Genomic DNA, 20,686 nt, shown 5'->3' on the forward strand with positions numbered 1-20,686 from the left:
AACTCAACATCCAGGGGTATTCAATATTCAGGAAAGACAGGCAAAAAGGAAAAGGAAGTGGGGTAGCATTGCTGGTTAAAGAGGGGATTAACACGATTGTAAGGAAGGATATTCGCTCTGATGATGTGGAATCTGTATGGGTAGAACTGAGAAATACCATGGGGCAGAAAACGTTAGTGGGAGTGGTATACAGACCCCCCAAACAGTAATACGGAGGTTCGGGATGGCATTAAACGGGAAATTAGAGACGCGTGCAATAAGGGCACAGCAGTTATCATGGGTGACTTTAATCTACATATAGATTGGGCCAACCAAATTAGTAACAATACTGTGGAGGAGGAATCCCTGGAGTGTATACGGGATGGTTTCCTGGACCAATATGTCGAAGAACCAACTAGAGATCAGGCCATCTGGGTATTATGTAATGAGAAAGGATTAATTAGCAATCTTGTTGTGCGAGGCCCCTTGGGGCGGAGCGATCATAATATGATAGAATTCTTCATTAAGATGAAGAGTGAAGTACTTGACTCAGAGACTAGGGTCCTGAATTTAAATAAAGGAAACTACAATGGTATGAGGCGCGAGTTAGATAGGATTGATTGGGGAATGTTACTCAAAGGGTTGACGGTGGATAGGCAATGGCAACCATTCAAAGATCGCATGGATGAACTACAGAATTTGTTCGTCCCTGTTTGGCATAAAAATAAAACAAAAGTGACTCAACCGTGGCTAACAAGGGAAATTAGGGATAGCATAAGATCCAAGGAGAGGACATATAAATTGGCCAGAAAAAGCAGTAAACCTGAGGATTGGGAGCAGTTTAGGATTCAGCAAAGGCGGACAAAGGGATTAAATAAGAGGGGGGAAATAGAGTATGAGAGTAAGCTTGCAGGGAACATAAAAACTGACTCAAAGCTTTTATAGATATGTGAAGAGAAAAAGATTGGTGAAGTCAAGCGTAGGTCCCTTGCAGTCAGAATCAGGGGCATTTATAATGGGGAACAAAGAAATGGCAGACCAATTAAATACATACTTTGGTTCTGTCTTCACAAAGGAGGACACAAATAACCTCCCAGAGATGTCGGGGAACATAGGGTCTAATGAGAGGGAGGAACTGAATGAAATCAGTATTTGTAGGGAAATGGTGTTAGGAAAATTGATGGGACTGAAGGCCGATAAACCCCCAGGGCCTGATAATCTACATCCTAGGGTACTTAAGGAAGTGGCCCTAGAAATAGTAGATGCATTGCTGGTCACCTTCCAACATTCTATGGACTCTGGAACAGTTCCCATGGATTGGAGGGTAGCTAATGTTACCCCACTGTTCAAAAAAGGTGGTAGAGAGAAAACGGGGAATTATAGACCGGTAAGCCTGACATCGGTAGTGGGGAAAATGCTAGAGTCCATTATAAAAGATGTAATAGCAGAGCACTTGGAAAACAGTGACAGGATCGGACAAAGTCAACGTGGATTTACAAAAGGTAAATCGTGCTTGACTAATCTACTGGAACTTTTTGAGGATGTAACTGGTAGAATAGATAAGGGAGAACCAGTGGATGTGGTGTATTTGGACTTTCAGGAGGCTTTCGATAAGGTCTCGCATAAGAGATTAGCATGTAAAGTTAAGGCACATGGGATTGGGGGCAAGGTATTGACTTGGATAGAGAACTGGTTGGCAGACAGGAAGCGAAGAGTTGGAATAAACGGGTCTTTTTCCGAGTGGCAGGCAGTGACTAGTGGGGTACCGCAGGGATCGGTCCTAGGACTCCAGCTATTCACAAAATATATATATATATATGATCTAGACAAGGGAACTAGATGTAATATCTCCAAGTTTGCAGACGACACAAAACTGGATGGGCGTGTGTGCTGTGAGGAGGATGCAGAGAAACTCCAGTATGATTTGGACAGGTTGGGTGATTGGGCAGATGCATGGCAAATGCAGTTTAATGTGGATAAATGCGAGGTTATCCACTTCGGTGGCAAAAACAGGAAGGCAGATTATTATCTGAATGGCAATAAATTGGGAGAAGGGGAAGTGCAACGAGACCTGGGTGTCCTTGTGCACCAGTTGCTGAAGGTAAGCATGCAGGTGCAGCAGGCGGTTAAGAAGGCAAATGGTATGTTGGCCTTCATAGCGAGAGGATTAGAGTACAGGAGCAAAGATGTCTTGCTGCTGTTGTACAGGGCCTTGGTGAGACCACACCTTGAGTATTGTGTGCAGTTTTGGTCGCCTTATCTGAGGAAGGATGTACTTGCCATGGAAGGAGCGCAGCAAAGATTCACCAGACTGATACCTGGGATGGCAGGAATAACGTATAAGGAGAGATTGGGTCGATTGGGCTTATACTTAGAAGAATGAGGGGGGATCTCATTGAAACTTATAAAATTCTAACAGGACTAGACAGACTAGATGCAGGAAGGATGTCCAGAACCAGGGGCCACAGTCTAAAGATAAGGGGTAAGCCATTTAGGACTGAGATGAGGAGGAATTTCTTCACCCAGAGAGTGGTGAACCTGTGGAATCCTCTACCACAGAAGGCAGTTGAGGCCAATTCATTAAATATATTCAAGGAGTTAGATATATTTCTTAAGGCTAAAGGGATCAAGAGATATGGGGAGAAGGCAGGAACAGGGTACTGAATTTGGATGATCAGCCATAATCTCATTGAATGGCGCAGCAGGCTCGAGGGGCCGAATGGGAGAGAGCAGCATCGAGCGCAGTGGCAGTTAAAACCGGCGGATTCAGCGAGGCCCGACCACAGCGGCTGGACCTGGGAGAGAGCAGCATCGAGCGCGGTGGCGGATTCAGTGAGGCCCGATCACAGCGGCTGGACCTGGGAGAGAGCAGCATCGAGCGCGACGGCAGTTAAAACCAGCGGATTCAGCGAGGCCCGACCATAGCGGCTGGACCGGAGAGAGAGCAGCATCGAGCGCGGCGGCAGTTAAAACCGTCGGATTCAGCGAGGAGTACCAATTCAGCAGCAGGGGACAGAGGTAAAAAGTAATCCAAGTGTGACGTCAGCAGGAAGCAGGTAAGTGATTGGTTGGTGAGTATTTCTTTTTTTTTAAACTTTAACTCTGGTTTATAGTTTCTAAGGTCTCTCTGGTGTAGCGGGCACTGTTGGTAAACTATTTAACTGTAGTGTAATTAATGGGATTGATTGATTTAATTTAAACTCAATTAATTAAAGGGTAAATCATGCCAGGACAGCCCGGCCCCGTGATATGCTCCTCCTGCGATATGTGGGAACTCAGGGACACTTCCTGTGTCCCTGACAACTACGTGTGCAGGAAGTGCACCCAGCTGCAGCTACTGACAGACCACATTGCGGCACTGGAGCTGCGATTGGATGCATACTGGAGTGTTCGCGATGCTCGGGACATCGTGAATAGCACGTTTAGGGAGTTGGACACACCACAGGTAGAGGTTGGACAGGAAGAAAGGGAACGGGTGACCAACAGGCAGAGTACTAGGCGCAGGCAGGTAGTGCAAGGGTCCCCTGTGGCCATCCCCCTCTCCAACAGATACACCACTTTGAGTACTGTTGGGGTGGATGGCTTATCAGAGGAAGTCAGCAGCAGCCAACTTCCTGGCACCAGGGGTGGCTCTGCTGCACAGAATGGGAGGAAATAGAGTGGTAGAGCTATAGTAATAGGGGATTCTATTGTAAGGGGAATAGATAGGCTTTTCTGCGGCCGCAAACGAGACTCCATGATGGTGTGTTGCCTCCCTGGTGCAAGGGTCAAGGATGTCTCCGAGCGGCTGCAGAACATCTTGGAAGGGGAGGGTGAACAGCCAGTTGTCGTGGTGCATATAGGCACCAACGATATAAGTAAAAAGCGGGATGAGGTCCTAAAAGCGGAATATAGGGAGTTAGGAGGTAAATTAAAAAACAGGACCTCAAAGGTAGTAATCTCAGGATTGCTACCAGTGCCACGTGCTAGTCAGAGTAGAACTAGAAGGATCCTTCAGATGAATACGTGGCTAGAGGAATGGTGCCAGGGGGAGGGATTCAAGTTCCTAGGACATTAGAACCGGTTCTGGGGGAGGTGGGACCAGTTCAAACCGGACGGTCTGCACCTGGGCAGGGCTGGAAACGATGTCCTAGGGGGAGTGTTTGCTAGTGCTGTGGGGGAGGGTTTAAACTAAAATGGAAGGGGGTTGGGAACCTGAGCAGGGAGACAGAGGAAAGGGAAACAAGGATAAAAGCAAAAGATAGGAAGGAGCAAAACAAAAGTGGCAGTCAGAGAAATCAACGGTTTAAATCAAACGTGGCCACAGTAAATAATAATTCTCATAGGTCTAAGAGCGTTAAAAAAAACAAGCCTGAAGGCTTTGTGTCTTAATGCGAGGAGCATTTGTAATAAGGTGGACGAATTGGCTGCGCAAATAGAGGTAAACGAATATGATTTGGTTGGGATTATGGAAACGTGGCTCAAGGATGGCCAAGACTGGGAACTCAACATCCAGGGGTATTCGATATTCAGGAAAGATAGGCAAAAAGGAAAGGGAGGTGGGGTAGCATTACTGGTTAAAGAAGGGATTTACACAATTGTAATGAAGGATATTAGCTCTGATGATGTGGAATCTGTATGGGTAGAATTGAGAAATACTAAGGGGTGAAAAACATTAGTGGGACTGGTATATAGACCTCCAAACAGTAAGGCGGCGGTTAGGGATGGCATTAAAAGGGAAATTAAAGAAGCGCGCAATAAGGGCACAGCAGTCATCATGGGTGGCTTTAATCTACATATAGATTGGGCTAACCAAATTAGTAACAATACTGTGGAGGAGGAATTCCTGGAGTGTTTACAGGATGGTTTCCTGGACCAATATGTCGAGGGACCAACCAGAGATCAGGCCATCTTAGACTGGGTATTATGTAACGAGAAAGGATTAATTAGCAATCTTGTTGTACAAGGCCCCTTGGGTCGGAGCGATCATAATATGATCGAATTCTTCATTAAGATGGAGAATGAAGTAGTTGACTCAGAGACTAGGGTCCTGAATTTAAATAAAGGAAACTATGATGGTCTGAGGAGCGAGTTGGGTAGGATTGATTGGGGAATGGCACTCAAAGGGATAACGGTGGGTAGGCAATGGCAAACATTCAAAGACCGAATGGATGAACTACAGAAGTTGTTCATCCCAGTTTGGCATAAAAATAAAACAAAAAAGGTGACTCAACCGTGGCTAACAAGGGAAATTAGGGATAGCATAAGATCCAAGGAGAGGACATACAAATTGGCCAGAAAAAGCAATAATCCTGAGGATTGGGAGCAGTTTAGGATTCAACAAAGGAGGACAAAGGGATTAATTAAGAAAGGGAAAATAGAATATGAGAGTAAGCTTGCAGGGAACATAAAAACTGACACTAAAAGCTTTTATAGATATGTGAAGAGAAAAAGATTGGTGAAGTCAAGCGTAGGTCCCTTGCAGTCAGAATCGGGGGAATTTATAATGGGGAACAAAGAAATGGCAGACCAACTAAATACATATTTTGGTTCTGTCTTCACAAAGGAGGACACAAATAACCTCCCAGAAATGCCGGGGAACATAGGGTCTGATGAAAGGGTGGAACTGAAAGAAATCAGTATTTGTAGGGAAATGGTGTTAGGAAAATTGATGGGACTGAAGGCTGATAAATCCCCAGGGCCTGATAATCTACATCCTAGGGTACTTAAGGAAGTGGCCCTAGAAATAGTCGATGCATTGCTGGTCATCTTCCAGAACTTGATAGATTCTGGAACAGTACCCATGGATTGGAGGGTAGCTAATGTTACCCTACTATTCAAAAAAGGTGGCAGAGAAAAAGCGGGGAATTATAGACCGGTTAGCCTGACGTCGGTAGTGGGGAAAATGCTAGAGTCCATTATAAAAGATGTAATAGCAGAGCACTTGGAAAGCAGTGACAGGATCGGACAAAGTCAACATGGATTTACAAAAGGTAAATCATGCTTGACTAATCTACTGGAATTTTTTGAGGATGTAACTGGTAAAATAGATAAGGGAGAACCAGTGGATGTGGTGTATTTGGACTTTCAGAAGGCTTTCGATAAGGTCCCACATAAGAGATTAGCGTGCAACATTAAGGCACATGGGATTGGGAGCAAGATATTGACTTGGATAGCGAACTGGTTGGCGGACAGAAAGCAAAGAGTTGGAATAAACAGGTCGTTTTCCGAGTGGCAGGCAGTGACTAGTGGGGTACCGCAAGGATCGGTCCTAGGACCCCAGCTGTTCACAATATATATTAATGATCTGGACAAGGGAATTGGATGTAATATCTCCAAATTTGCAGACGACACAAAGCTGGGTGGGAGAGTATGCTGTGAGGAGGAGGTCATGAAACACCAGTACGATTTGGACAGGTTAGGTGATTGGGCAGAAACATGGCAAATGCACTATAATGTGGATAAATGTGAGGTTATGCACTTTGGTGGCAAAAACAGGAAGGCAGATTATTATTTGAATGGCAATAGATTAGGAGAAGAGGAAGTGCAAAGAGACCTGGGTGTTCTTGTGCAGCAGTCGCTGAAGGTAAGCATGCAGGTGCAGCAGGCGGTTAAGAAGGCAAATGGAATGTTGGCCTTCGTAGCAAGAGGGTTCGAGTACAGGAACAAGGATGTCTTGCTACAGTTGTACAGGGCCTTGGTGAGACTGCACCTTGAGTATTGTGTGCAGTTTTGGTCGCCTTATCTGAGGAAGGACGTTCTTGCCATGGAAGGAGTGCAGCGAAGATTCACCAGGCTGATACCTGGGATGGCAGGAATGACTTATGAGGAGAGATTGTGTCAATTGGGCTTATACTTACTGGAGTTTAGAAGATTGAGAGGGGATCTCATTGAAACCTATAAAATTCTGTCAGGCCTGGACAGACTAGATGCTGGAAGGATGTTCCCGATGGTCGGGGAGTCCAGAACCAGGGGTCACAGTCTAAGGATAAGGGGTAGGACATTTAGGACTGAAATGAGGAGGAATTTCTTCACCCAGAGAGTGGTGAACCTGTGGAATTCTCTGCCACAGAGGGCGGTGGAGGCCAGTTCATTAAATATATTCAAGAAAGCGTTGGATATATTTCTTAAGGCTAAAGGGATCAAGGGATATGGGGAGAAGGCAGGGACCGGGTACTGAATTTGGATGATCAGCCATGATCTCATTGAATGGCGGAGCAGACTCGAGGGGCCGAATGGCCGACTCCTGCTCCTATCTTCTATGTTTCTGAAAGGGTAGTCGAGGGTAAAAACAGATGCGGGTAATATTGCAAATAAAAATAAGGAATTGGCAGACTTGTTGAATGATTACTTTTGTGTCAGTCTTCACAGTAGAGGAAGAGGTTAATATTCCTGACATTCTAGGGAAACTAATAAGGGATCAAGGATGGGAACTCGCTAAAGTTAATGTTAGTAAGAAAACAGTATTGGAAATAAACAATAGCACTAAAGACTGACAAATCCCCCGGACCTGATGGTTTCCACTCATGGGTTTTAAAGGAAGTAGGTGAGCACATTTTGTATTTGTTCATGGGATGAGGGCGTCACTGGCAAGGTCAACATTTATTGCCCATCCCTAATTGCCCTTGAAAAGGTGGTGGTGAGCCGCCTTCTTGAACCACTGCGGTCCCCGTGGGGGTACTCCCATTGCAGATGCAATTGCAAATTCTTTAGCCATAATCTTCCTGTAAGTTTATCACACCTAAATTTAACCTAATTGGTGGTAAATTCTGGAAGTAAGCATTTACAAGCCAGAAAACAACATTGCCCTTTTTTATCCTCTGCAATTCTTTTCTTTTAACATGATCTCTGTCTTTATTTTTGTTGTGCAGTTGGGAGAGGGTGAGAAGTTTGCTAAGATGGTGACCGAGATGAATGAAAAACCAGCTGAGTTTCGAGCTAAAGGCTTCTTGGCTCTCGGCTTGACCTACAGTCTCCAGGCCACAGATGGTAAGGGCACCGTAGAAACCCACAAAGCTTGGCAACATGGCCCCATGGTATGTGCGGTGTCACGCACTCCTCCTCCTCGTATTCTCATTGTGATGAAATTGAGGCTCATCACCATTTCCTACTCTAACTCACTCTTTCCCAGGGCTTCAAAGCTCCTTACATTACATCACCACATTACAGGAAAGATGTAATTGCACTGGAGAGGGTACAAAGGAGATTTATGAGGATGTTGCCAGGACTGGGGAATTTTAGCTGTGAGGAAAGATTGGATAGGCTGGGGTTGTTTTCTTTGGAACAGAGGAGGCTGAGGGGAGATTTAATTGAAGTGTATAAAATTATGAGGGGCCTAGATAGGACAGATAGGAAGGACCTATTTCCCTTAGTAAAAAGGTCAATAACCAGGGGCGTAGATTTGAAGTAATTGGTAGGATGATTAGAGGGGAGTTGAGAACTTTTTTCACCTAGTGGGTGGTGGGGGTCTGGAACTCACTGCCTGAAAGAGTTCCACTCCCCCGCTCTTTCCCCTTATCCCTGCAATTTTTCTCCTTAAAGTATTTACCCAATTTCCTTTTGAAAGCTACTGTTGAATCTATACTCCAACCCCTCTGGTATTATTTAGGCACCAGCCTCACCTCTAGGTCTCCCCCTGATCCATCTTTCATCCATCAAATCCTGGTCTGTGCACATTTTTATTGACAACATATTGATTTTTTTTTAAAGCAACATTGAGAGGAATGCAAGAGGATCTGCAGAAAAAAGCACTTCGAGCATTTCAGAGGTGTGTGTGTGTTTTATTAAAATTATATATATATATAAACTTCTTTGTCTGAAAAGGTAAAACATAATCTCTTCCCGTTACCATGACAACTAAAATGGATGAGACATTTTACTTGCAAGCTTTACTCACACACAGCACTTCTCTCAGCTCTCCACTGGAGAGCAAGCACCATTTCCTACTACAAAGTAAGTGCTAGCAAATTACCAGCAGTATGAGGCCTATTTTTAGGATTAATTGGAGCATATATTTGTGTAGGTGTCTGATAGTCATCATGTGTGGGGGGAAGAAAACTCGTCACCAGAGCGTGGAAGTAAAGGAGAGGAAATGGTGTTTTTTCGGTAGTTTTTGTGCTCACCATGGGAGGGATGTTAGCACTGAGAAAATGGAACAATCCTCTTTGAAGTACTGCCAGCTGCAGAATAAAGTTGCCTTTAATCTTCCCCCAACTATGTGTCTCAGCCCACCCTCGGAAGACCACAGTATACTGCTTACGGCACGTTACTCCACCCTCAGGACAGTGGACCTCCACTGTGCAAATATAAGAATTCTATCTCCACGCCAGCTGTCCTCGTGGCCTGCCTGAGTGACATTGCTAATTTTAGTGTCAAAGTAAAAGCCGTCTGTGCTGTTGGCGTGTACCCATTAGGAGTTAATCCAAATTCATTTTAGGTGGGACGCTTACAAGTATCAGATAGAAGAGAGTTTTGTGCCATCAGTCTCAGCTGGAACAGTGATCCACAGTACAATGCTCACTAGGTCTCCTGTATAACCCAATGCAATGCCCACTAGACCTCCTGTATAACGCAATGCCCACTAGATCTCCTGTATAACCCAATGCAATGCTCACTAGATCTCATGTATAACCCAATGCAATGCCCACTAGATCTCCTGTACATCCCAATGCAATGCCCACTAGATCTCCTGTACATCCCAATGCAATGCTCACTAGATCTCCTGTACATCCCAATGCAATGCTCACTAGATCTCCTGTACAGCCCAATGCAATGCCCACTAGATCTCCTGTATAGCCCAACGCAATGCCCACTAGATCTCCTGTGTAACCCAATGCAATGCTCGCTAGATCTCCTGTATAGCCCAATGCAATGCCCACTAGATCCCAACAGCCCAATGCAATGCCCACTAGATCTCCTCGACAGCTCAATGCAATGCCCACTAGACCACCTATTCAGCCCAATGCAATGCTCATTAGATCTCCTGTATAGCCCAGTGCAATGCCTACTAGATCTCCTGTATAGCCCAATGCAATGCCCACTAGATCTCGACAGCCCAATGCAATGCTCACTAGATCTCCTCTACAGCCCAGCGCAATTCCCACTAGATCTCCTCTACAGCCCAGTGTAGTGTCCACAAGATTGTCCATACACAGTGTAGTGTCCATTAGATTGTCCATATAGCATGGTGCAGTGTAATTTAAACACAAGGATGAACATAGTAAATTTGAGGCGTAAGGGGAACAGGAGCTAATGTAGGTCAGAAAGGAGAGGATTGATGGGCGAGTGGGATTTGGTACAGGATAGGATACAGGCAGCGGAGTTTTGGATGAGCTGTTGTTTCATGGAGGATCTGCGGTCATAAAGTGAGCTGTGGAGAAAACCAACAGGAAAAAGATTCTGACCTCTGCGGAGTACTGCAGCATTAACTTGACTCTTTTAGACAAAAGCAGGCCTTCATACTCACTGTTGCCTTTCCTGTCGTTTTCCTACCCCAGAGCTAATGGGTTATCTCCGACTGATCACCTGGTTGCTTTCTACCTGGCTCTCCAGCTCGCCATATCAAGGCAGGTCAGTATTGCACACCACACATTGGTTTCTTTAACATGTTCAGTGAATTGTGACTGTTTCTTTGCAGTTTAGAGAGCAGATTATTGGAGTATATAGGGTAGAACAGTGTAGCGGGTATAGAACTAGAGGTCTTGAGTTCCAATCCCATTATAGCATATTGTGAAATTGAGTGTAATAAATCTTTGTGACCATGAAAGCTACCAGATTGTTGCAAACAGCCAACTGGTTCACTTATGTCCTTCAGGGAAGGGAACCTGCCGTCCTTACCCAGTCTGGCCTGCACACGACTCTAGGCCACGTGACCTAGTTGGTTCTTAATGATCAACACCTTCTCGGTAATTAGGAACAGGGCCCTGTAGCAATCGAAATCTCTTGTTCTTGATCTTTCTGGTGCTCAGTCACAATGTGATATCACCACTAGGGAACGTGTCAGAGGGACACCAGTGAAGCAGTAGGGGTCGTGACTTTGATCGGGAAGCAATCAAGAGCCACGTGACTCTGGAAAAACACGCTACCAGCTGGGTATATCACAATCACAGAATCACAGAAACCCCACAGTGCAGATAGAGGCTATTTTGGCCCATCGAGCCTGCACCGACACATATCCCACCCGATCCCCGTAACCCCATGTATTTAATTCCCCTAACACTAAGGGTCAATTTATCATAGCCAATCATCCTAACCCGCACATCTTTGGACTGTGGGAGGAAACCGGAGCACCCGGAGGAAACCCACGCAAACACGGGGAGAATGTGCAAACTCCACACAGACAGTCACCCGAGGCCGGATTCGAACCCGGGTCCCTGGCGCTGTGAGGCAACAGTGCTAACCACTATGCCACCGTGATGCTTACAGAAACATCAAAGAATATCTCTCATTTGTAGTTTTTTCAGTATAAATTGGGATGGGGTGTATGGATAGCTTTGAACTTCCTTCCCCTTCAAATATCATGGGTCTCTTTTTCTACCTGACTTGTTTGAACAAAATCATGCCAGGTGTCCTTTTTGTTTTAATTGCTTGTTTGAGCACTAGGAGTGGGCGATTCAACATTTGCAAATAATGCAGTGAGACTGAAAGCAGCGCCACAATGAGCACGGTGCTTTCAGAGGAGTTCATTGCACTCCAGGCTAGTTGCCATATTACTGTGCGTGACGAGATTTGTTGCTTGCAGATCCCAGAAGCGCTGGGTTACGTCCGACAAGCTTTGCAGCTGCAGGGAGACGACGTGAACTCGCTGCACCTACTGGCGTTGCTGCTTTCAGCCCAGAAACACTATCACGATGCTGTAAGCATTATCGACATGGCACTGAGTGAATACCCTGAACACTTCATGTGAGTACCCAACCCTTTCGGGTTTTTAAATACTAGTGGGGAATTAGTAAGCTTTACTGCAACACTACAGTCACTGTACTGAAGAGCATTCCGTGAGGCTGAATCAGACCGTTCGCAACCTCGGCACCCTATTTGACCCTGAGCTGAGCTTCCGACGCTATAGCCTCTCCATCACCAAGACCGCCTACATCTACATCCATGACATCGCCCGTCTCCGCCCCTGCCTCAGATCATCTGCTGCTGCATCCCTCATTCATGCCTTTGTTATAATTTATGTTAATGATTTAGAATTTGGAATCAAAAACACAATTTCTAAATCTGCAGACCACACCAAATTGGTGGGAGGTGGGGGAGGGGGGACTCGTCAATACTGAGGAGAACTGCAACAAATTCCTCCTCCTTAGGCAGTCCCTCGGAACCGAGGATGACTTGTTTCCGCATTAAAAATCTGTTCTCAGGTGACTGATGAGTCCAATGTAGCACCTACAGTCTCTGTCACAGGTGGGGCAGACGGTGGTTGAAGGGGCGGGTGGGTGGGGTGCTTGGGTTTATGTGCGCTCCTTCCGCTGTTTGCGCTTGGCTTCCGCTTGCTCCCGGCGAAGAGACTCGAGGTGTTCGCCGCCTTCCCGGATGCTTCTCCTCCACTTTGTGTGGTCTTGGGTCAGGGATTCCCAGGTGTCGGTGGGGATGTTGCACTTTTTCAAGGAGGCTTTCAGGGTGTCCTTGAAGCGTTTCCTCTGCCCACCTGGGGCTCACTTGCCGTGCCGGAGCTCCGAGTAGAGCGCTTGTTTTGGGAGCCTCTTATCGGGCATGCGGACAATGTGACCCATTCATCGGAGCTGATTGAGCGTGGTCAAAGCTTCGATGCTGGGGATGTTGACCTGAGCAAGAGCACTGACATTGGTGCGCCTATCCTGCAAATGGATTTGCAGGATCTTGCGGAGGCAGCGTTGGTGGTAGCTTTCCGGTGCTTTGAGGTGCCTGCTGTACATGGTCCATGTCTCTGAGGCATACAACAGGGCGGGTATCACTGCTGCTCTGTAGACCATGAGTTTAGTGCCGGGTTTGAGGTCCTGGTCTTCAAATACTCTCTTCCTCAGGCGACCGAAGGCTGCACTGGCACACTGAAGTCGGCGTTGGACTTCGTCGTCGACGTCTGCCCTTGTTGACGGTAGGCTCCCGCGGTATGGAAAGTGGTCCACGTTGTCCAAGGCCTTGTCGTGGATTTTGATAATTGGGGGGCAGTACTGTGTGGTGGGGGCAGGTTGGTAGAGGACCTTTGTCTTACGGATGTTTAGTGTAAGGCCCATGCTCTTGTACGCTTCGGTGAAGGTGTTGACGATGGTTTGGAGTTCGATCTCCAAGTGAACACAGGCGCAAGCATCATCTGCGTACTGTAATTCGACGACAGAGGATGGGACGACCTTGGATCTGGACTGGAGGTGACGGAGGTTGAACAGTTTCCCGTTTGTTCTGTAAATTAGCTCCACTCCAGTGGGGAGCTTACTGAGGGTGAGATGGAGCATTGCAGTAAGGAAGATCGAGAAGCGCGTTGGTGCGATGACACAGCCTTGTTTGACCCCGGTTCATACATGAATTGGGTCTGTGCTGGAACCGTTAGTCAGGATCACGGCTTGCATGTCGTCGTGAAGCAGGCGGAGGATGGTGACAAGCTTTTGAGGGCAGCCGAATTTGAGGAGGACATTCCATAATCCCTCACGGTTGACAGTGTCGAAGGCCTTTGTGAGATCAAAGAAGGCCATGTACAGCGGTTGGCGCTGTTCCCTGCATTTCTCTTGTAATTGACGTGCGTGGATTCTTTAGCGCAGTCAAGACCATCTACGGCCCAAGGCCCTACCCCACTGCGGGCCAAGAACGGAGAGGTACTCATCAAGGTCAGAGAGGCAGTCAGTGCCCGCTGGAAGGAGCACTTCGAAGATCTCCTTAACTGCGACTCTGTCTTCGACTCGAGTGTCCTCATCTCCATCCCACAGCATGCTACCCACCACTATCTCAGCACAACTCCAGCCTGGCATGAGGTTGAAAAGGCCATCGACAACTGAAGAACAACAAGACCTCGGGAGCAGATGGAATTCCCGCCGAGGCACTAAAGCATGACGGAAAAGCATGACGGAGAAGCACTTCTGGCGCGAATTCATGAACTCACTTCTCTTCTCTGGAAGGAGGAGAGCATGCCAGGGGATCTGAGAGACGCCGTAATTGTGACCATCTTCAAGAAAAGTGACAAGTCCGATTGCGGTAATTACAGAGGAGTTTCCCTGCTGTCTGCCACAGGGAAAGTCATTACAAGAATCCTCCTCAATCACCTTCTCCCAGTGGCTGAAGAGCTCCTCCCAGAGTCGCAATGCGGATTCCGCCCACTAAGGTGCACAATGGAACAAATTACAAGAAGACATTAATAAACTTTTTAAAATTTGTTTATGGGATGTGCGCGTTACTGGCAAAGCCAACATTTACCGCCCATCCCTAATTGCCCTTGAGAAGGTGGTGGTGAGCTGCCGCCTTGAACCACTGCAGTCCGAGTGGTGAAGGCACTCCCACAGTGCTGTTAGGTAGGGAGTTCCAGGATTTTGAAGGATCGGCGATATACTTCCAAGTCAGGATGGTGTGTAACTTGGAGGGGAACTTGAAGACGGTGGTGTTCCATTGCACCTGCTGCCCTTGTCCTTCTAGGTGGAAGAGGTCGCGGGTTTGGGAGGTGCTGCCAAAGAAGCCTTAGCGATTTGCTGCAGTGCATCTTGTAGATGGTACACATTGCAGCTATGGTACGCCGGTGGTGGGGGGAGTGAATGTTTAAGGTGGTAGATGGGGTGCCAATCAAGCGGGCTGCTTTGTCCTGAATGGTGTTGAGCTTCTTGAGTATTCTTGGAGCGGCACTCATCCAGGCAAGTGGAGAGTATTCCATCACACCCCTTACTTTTGACTTGTAGATGGTGGAAAGGCTTTGGGGAGTCAGAAGGTGAGACACTTGCCGCAGAATACCTAGCCTCTGACCTGCTCTTGTTGCCACAGTATTTATGTGGCTGGTCCAGTTAAGTTTCTGGTCAATGGTGACCCCCCAGGATGTTGATGGTGGGGGATTTGGCGTTGGTAATACCATTGAATGTCAAGGGGAGGTGGTTATACTCTCGCTTGTTGGAGATAGTCATTGCCTGGCACTTCTGTGGCGCGAATGTTACCTGCCACTTATCAACCCAAGTCTGAACGTCGTCCAGGTCTTGATGCATGCAGGCACGGACTACTTCATTATCTGAGGAGTTGAGTGGTGCTGAACACTGCATTCATCAGCGAACATCCCCATTTCTGACCTTATGTTGGAGGGAAGGTCATTGATGAAGCAGCTGAAGATGAACTTGCAGATTGGGCATATAATTGGCAAATGAATTTCAACATAGATAAGTGTACATTTTGGTAAGAAAAATAAGGAGGTTGCATATTACTTGGAAAATAAGAACCTAAATGGTGTAGAGGAACAAAGGGATCTCGGATACAAATACACAAATCACTAAAAGTAGCGACGCAGGTTAACAAGGCCATAAAAAATGCAAACCAAGCACTTGGGTTTATTTCTAGAGGGATAGAATGGAAAAGTAGTGAAGTTATGCTAAACTTGTATTGAACCTTGGTTAGACCACACTTGTAGAGTACTGCGTACAGTTCTGGTCGCCATATTATATAAAGGATATCGAGGCACCGGAGAGGGCGCAGAGAAGATTTACAAGGATGATCCCAGAACTGCGAGGGTATACATATCAGGAAAGGATGAATAGGCTGGGTCTCTCTTTGCTTGAAAGAGAAGGAGAAACTAATATTGAATCGGGGACAGGGACTCAATAAAATTAACGTAAGTAAAATAACAGTAATGAAGAAAATAATGGCACCAGAGTGACAAATCCCCAGGACCAAATGGTTTCCATCCCAGGGTTCTAAAGGAAGTAGGTGTGCACATTGCAGATGCCTTAACTATAATCTTCCGAAGTTCTCTCGATTCAGGAACTGTTCATTTAGATTGGAAAATTGCGCATGTCACTCCGGTATTTAAGAATGGCGAGAGAGGGAAGCCAGGGAATTATAGACCAGTTAGCCTAACAACTGTTATCGGGAAATTGCAAGAGTCTATAATTAAGGATAGAGTGACTGAACACCTCGAAAATTTTCAGTTTATCAGTGTGCTAGGTAGGTCATGACTGACAAACCTGATTGATTTTTTTGAGGAGGTGACTAAAGTAGCAGCCAAGGGAATGTCTATGGATATTTATATGGACTTCCAGAAGGCATTTGATAAAGTCCCACATGAGAGACTGTTAACTAAGGTAGAAGCCCACAGAATTGGGGGCAAATTATTGACCTGGTTAGGAAATTGGCTGAGCGGCAGGAGACAGGCAGTAGGGATAATGGGTAGGTACTCAAATTGGCAGGAGGTGACTAGTGATGACCTGCGGGGATCTGTGTTGGGGCCTCAATTATTCACTGTATTTATTAATAACTTAGATGATGGCATAGAAAGTCATATATCTAAATTTGCCGATTCCACAGATAGGTGACATTGTAGGCAGTGTAGATGAAAGCATAAAATTACAAAGGGATATCGATAGATGAAGTGAATGGGCAAAACTGGTGAAATCGATTTCAATGTAGGCAAATGAGAGGTCATCTACTTTGGACCTAAAAAGGATAGAACATTTCTAAATGGTGAAAAGATAAAAACAGTGGAGGCCCAAAGAGTCTCATCCGCTGCTGAAACCCTCAGCCCATGCCTTTGCTACCTCTAGACTTGACTGTTCCAGCGTACTCCTGGCTGGCCTCCCACGTTCTACCCTATGTAAACTTGAGGTCATCCAAAACTTGGCTGCCCGTGTCCTAACTCGCACCAAGTCCCGTTTGCCCATCACCCCTGTGCTCGCTGACCTACATTGGCTCCCGGTTAAGCCACGCCTCGATTTCAAAATTCTCATCCTTGTTTTCAAATCCCTCCATGGCCTCGCCCCTCTCTATCTCTAATCTCCTCCAGCCCCACAACCCCCCCGAGATATCTGCGCTCCTCTAATTCTGCCCTCTTGAGCATCTCTAATTATAATCGTTCAGCCATTGGTGGCCGTGCCTTCTGTTGCCTAGGCCCTAAGCTCTGAAATTCCCTGCCTAAACCTCTCCCCCCTCTCTTTCCTCCTTTAAGACGCCCCTTAAAACCTACCTCTTACATTACAGAGGATATACGGCACAGAAATAGGCCATTCGGCCCAACCAGTCCATGCTGGCGTTTATGCTCCACACAAGCCTCTTCCTGTCTTTCCTCATCTAAATCTATCAGCATAACCCTCTATTCCCTTCTCCCTCATGTGCTTGCCCAGCTGCCCCTTCAATGCATCTATACTATTTGTTTCAACCACTCCCTGTGGCAGCAAGTTCCACATTCTCACCACTCTCTGGGTAATGAAGTTTCTTCTGAATTCCCTATTGGATTTCTTGGTGATTATCTTATATTGATGGCCTCTAGTTTTGCTCTTCCCCACAAGTGGAAACATTCTCTCTGTATCCACTCTATCAAAACCTCTCATAATTTTAAAGACCTCTGTTAGGTCACCCCTCAGCCTTTTTTCAAGCCTGTTCATCCTTTCCTGATATGTATACCCTCGCATTTCTGGTATCATCCTTGTAAATCTTCTCTGCACCCTCTCCAGTGCCTCAATATCCTTTTTATAACATGGCGACCAGAACTGTACGCAGTACTCCAACTGTGGTCTAACTAAGGTTCGATACAGGTTTAGCATAACTTCCTTTCAATTCTATCCCTCTAGAAATAAACCCTAGTGCTTGGTTTGCTTTTTTTTTTATGGCCTTGCTAACCTGTGTCACAACTTTGTGATTTGTGTATTTGTACTCCGAGATCCCTTTGTTCCTCTACCCCACCTAGACTCGCACCCTCCAAGTGATAAGTGACCTCCCTATTCTTCCTACCAAAATTTAATACCTCACATTTGTGTGTGTTGAACTTCATTTGCCAATTATTTACCCATTCTGCAAGCATATTAATGTAGATGGTACACACTGCAGCCACGGTACGCCGGTGGTGGAGGGAGTGAATGTTTATGGTGGTGGATGGGGTGCTAATCAAGCGGGCTGCTTTGTCCTGGATGGTGTCGAGCTTCTTGAGTGTTGTTGGAGCTACACTCATCCAGGCAAGTGAAGAGTATTCCATCACACTCCTGACTTGTGCCTTGTAGATGGTGGAAAGGCTTTGGGGAGTCGGGAGGTGAGACACTCGCCGCAGAATACCCTGCCTCTGACCTGCTCTTGTTGCCACAGTATTTATTGGGCTCTCCGATTGAGGCCCTGATGTGCCTTCAATAACCACAAAACTAGAAGTTATAGACTTTAACAAGTTGGCTTTTAATCACTAAGATCAGAGCTAACATCTCAACACACTGACTGGCTCACAGGAATGAGTCATACAGATCCTGGGATCTTTAAGTGAGGTCAGGGGCAGAGCCAAGGGCCAAGACCTGGAACCTTCCAGGTTAGTCAGGGAAGAGGAAGTGAAACTATACACCGTGTGGGGGAGGGTAATATACATGAGTGCAAAACGAATACAGGCACGACAAACAGATTTCATTACATTCACCCCTTCTTTAGATTTAGTCCATCGGGGTGATGTTTCTTAAAAGTTGGTATAAGTGAGTCTGTCAGGAGGTTTTGCGGTTCTCAGTGATCGACGCAAAGCCGATTGGGGTGCCTCTAGGGGAGTGGATTCTGGTTCCTCCGCTGTCCGGGCCTCCGCAGTGTCTTCCAGGTTATCTGCAGTGCCCTCCAGGTTAAAGTTGGGTATTGATACCTCTGGGCGTCCTGTCTCTTTTTGGTGTAGGTCTTCCTCGGGTAGTCTCTCGTCGTTCTCTCCGCTCCCCGAGGGAGCGAGGTCTTTTATGGAAACAGTGTCCTCTCGCCCGTCAGAGTATTCGATATAGGCATACTGAGGGTTTGCATGGAGGAGCTGTACCTTTCCCACAAGGGGGTCCGTTTTATGGCCTCTCACGTGCTTCCGCAATAGTACTGTCCCCGGAGACGTCAGCCACGCGGGTAGAGATATGCCCGAGGTGGATTTCCGGGGGAAAACGAACATCTTTTCGTGAGGGGTAGCGTTAGTGGCTGTACATAACAGAGACCTTATGGAGTGGAGCACGTCTGGGAGGACTTCCTGCCAGCGGGAGGTCGGAAGGCCTTTTGACTTTAAGGCTAACGTGACAGCCTTCCAAACAGTAGCATTCTCCCTTTCCACTTGCCCATTACCCCGGGGGTTGTAGCTAGTGGTTCTGCTAGTGGCTATCCCCTTTGAGAGCAAGAACTGGCGCAGTTCGTCACTCATAAATGACGCCCCCCTATCGCTGTGTATGTAGTTCGGCATGCCAAACATGCAGAATAGATTACAGAGACACTTGATGACCGTGGCACTGGTCATGTCTGGGCAGGGAATGGCGAAGGGGAAGCGGGAATATTCATCGATATTGAGGAAGTATACGTTACAGTCGGCAGAGGGAAGGGGTCCGTTGAAGTCCAGACTTAGGCGCTCGAATGGCCGTGTGGCTTTGATAAGGTGTGCACGGTCAGGCCTGTAGAAACGAGGCTTGCATTCCGCACAGGTGCGGCAGGCTCTGGTCATTGCCCTGACCTCCTCCGATGGAGTGGGGCAGATTGCGGGACTTTATAAAATGGTATAGTCGGGTGACCCCTGGGTGACAGAGGTCGTTGTGGAGACCCTGTAATTTGTCCGTATGAATGCTGGCACACATTCCCCGCGATAGGGCGTCTGGGGGTTCATTAAGGGCTCCCGGCCTGTACATAATATCATAGTCGAACGTGGATAGTTCGATCCTCCACCTGAGTATTTTGTCATTCTTGATTTTCCCCCTTTGTTTGTTATTAAACATGAAAGCCACCGACCGCTGGTCGGTGAGCAGGGTGAAACGTTTGCCGGCTAGGTAGTGTCTCCAGTGCCGCACTGCCTCCACTATAGCCTGCGCCTCCTTCTCGACAGAAGAGTGCCTGATTTCAGGTCCCTGAAGGGTTCGGGAGAAGAAGGCCACAGGTCTCCCAGCCTGATTGAGGGTCGCAGCTAAGGCAAAGTCTGACGCATCACTTTCGACTTGAAAGGGAATGCTTTCGTCCACTGCACACAGTGCAGCCCTTTCAATGTCCTGTTTGATACTGGTGAAAGCCTCCCGAGCTTCAGCTGATAGTGGGAAGGACGTCGATTTAATGAGGGGTCGGGCCTTATCAGAGTAATTGGGCACCCATTGGGCATAATACGAAAAAAATCCCAGGCACCTTTTTAAAGCTTTGGGATTGTGTGGCAGGGGCAGTTCCTTTAGGGGGAGTAATCGGTCAGGGTCCGGTCCAATTACCCCATCTTCCACCACACAGCTGAGGATACAGAGACGGGTTGTGTTGAAGACACATTTGTCTTCGTTGTAGGTTAGATTCAGCTTTAGGGCAGTTTTTAAAAATCTCGCAAGATTTAGATCGTGGTCTTGCTGGTTGTGCCCGCAGATAGTGACATTGTCCAGATAGGGGTAGGTAGCTTGTAGTTTATTCACGTCAACCATGCGGTCCATCTCCCGTTGGAAGACCGAGACCCCATTTGTTACCCCGAAGGGCACTCTGAGAAAATGGTAGAGGCACCCGTTCACCTCGAAGGCGGTGTATGGGCAGTCCCCCGTTCTAATGGGGAGCTGGTGATACGCGGATTTCAGGTCGATAGTTGAGAAGACTCTCTATTGCGCAATCTGGTTGACCATTTCTGATATGCGGGCTAAAG

At 47.0% G+C, this 20,686-nt stretch overlaps 1 protein-coding gene across 7 annotated transcripts in view; it reads left to right on the forward strand.

Annotated features, from left to right (window-relative positions):
- Window positions 1-20,686, forward strand: part of ttc7b (tetratricopeptide repeat domain 7B) — a 499,428-nt gene that overhangs the window by 198,501 nt on the left and 280,241 nt on the right. For all 7 annotated transcript variants that reach the window (XM_086002622.1, XM_086002620.1, XM_086002625.1 and 4 more), the window contains exons 12-15: window positions 7,830-7,947; window positions 8,668-8,725; window positions 10,455-10,527; window positions 11,699-11,859. In XM_086002622.1, coding sequence (XP_085858748.1) covers window positions 7,830-7,947; window positions 8,668-8,725; window positions 10,455-10,527; window positions 11,699-11,859 — 410 coding nt within the window. The remainder of the gene's footprint in view (window positions 1-7,829; window positions 7,948-8,667; window positions 8,726-10,454; window positions 10,528-11,698; window positions 11,860-20,686) is intronic.

The sequence above is a fragment of the Somniosus microcephalus genome, chromosome 12 (genome assembly GCF_052327205.1).
Source record: "Somniosus microcephalus isolate GS21.2 chromosome 12, FLI_Smic_1.0, whole genome shotgun sequence".
In the NCBI taxonomy this organism is placed as follows: Eukaryota; Metazoa; Chordata; class Chondrichthyes; order Squaliformes; family Somniosidae; genus Somniosus; species Somniosus microcephalus.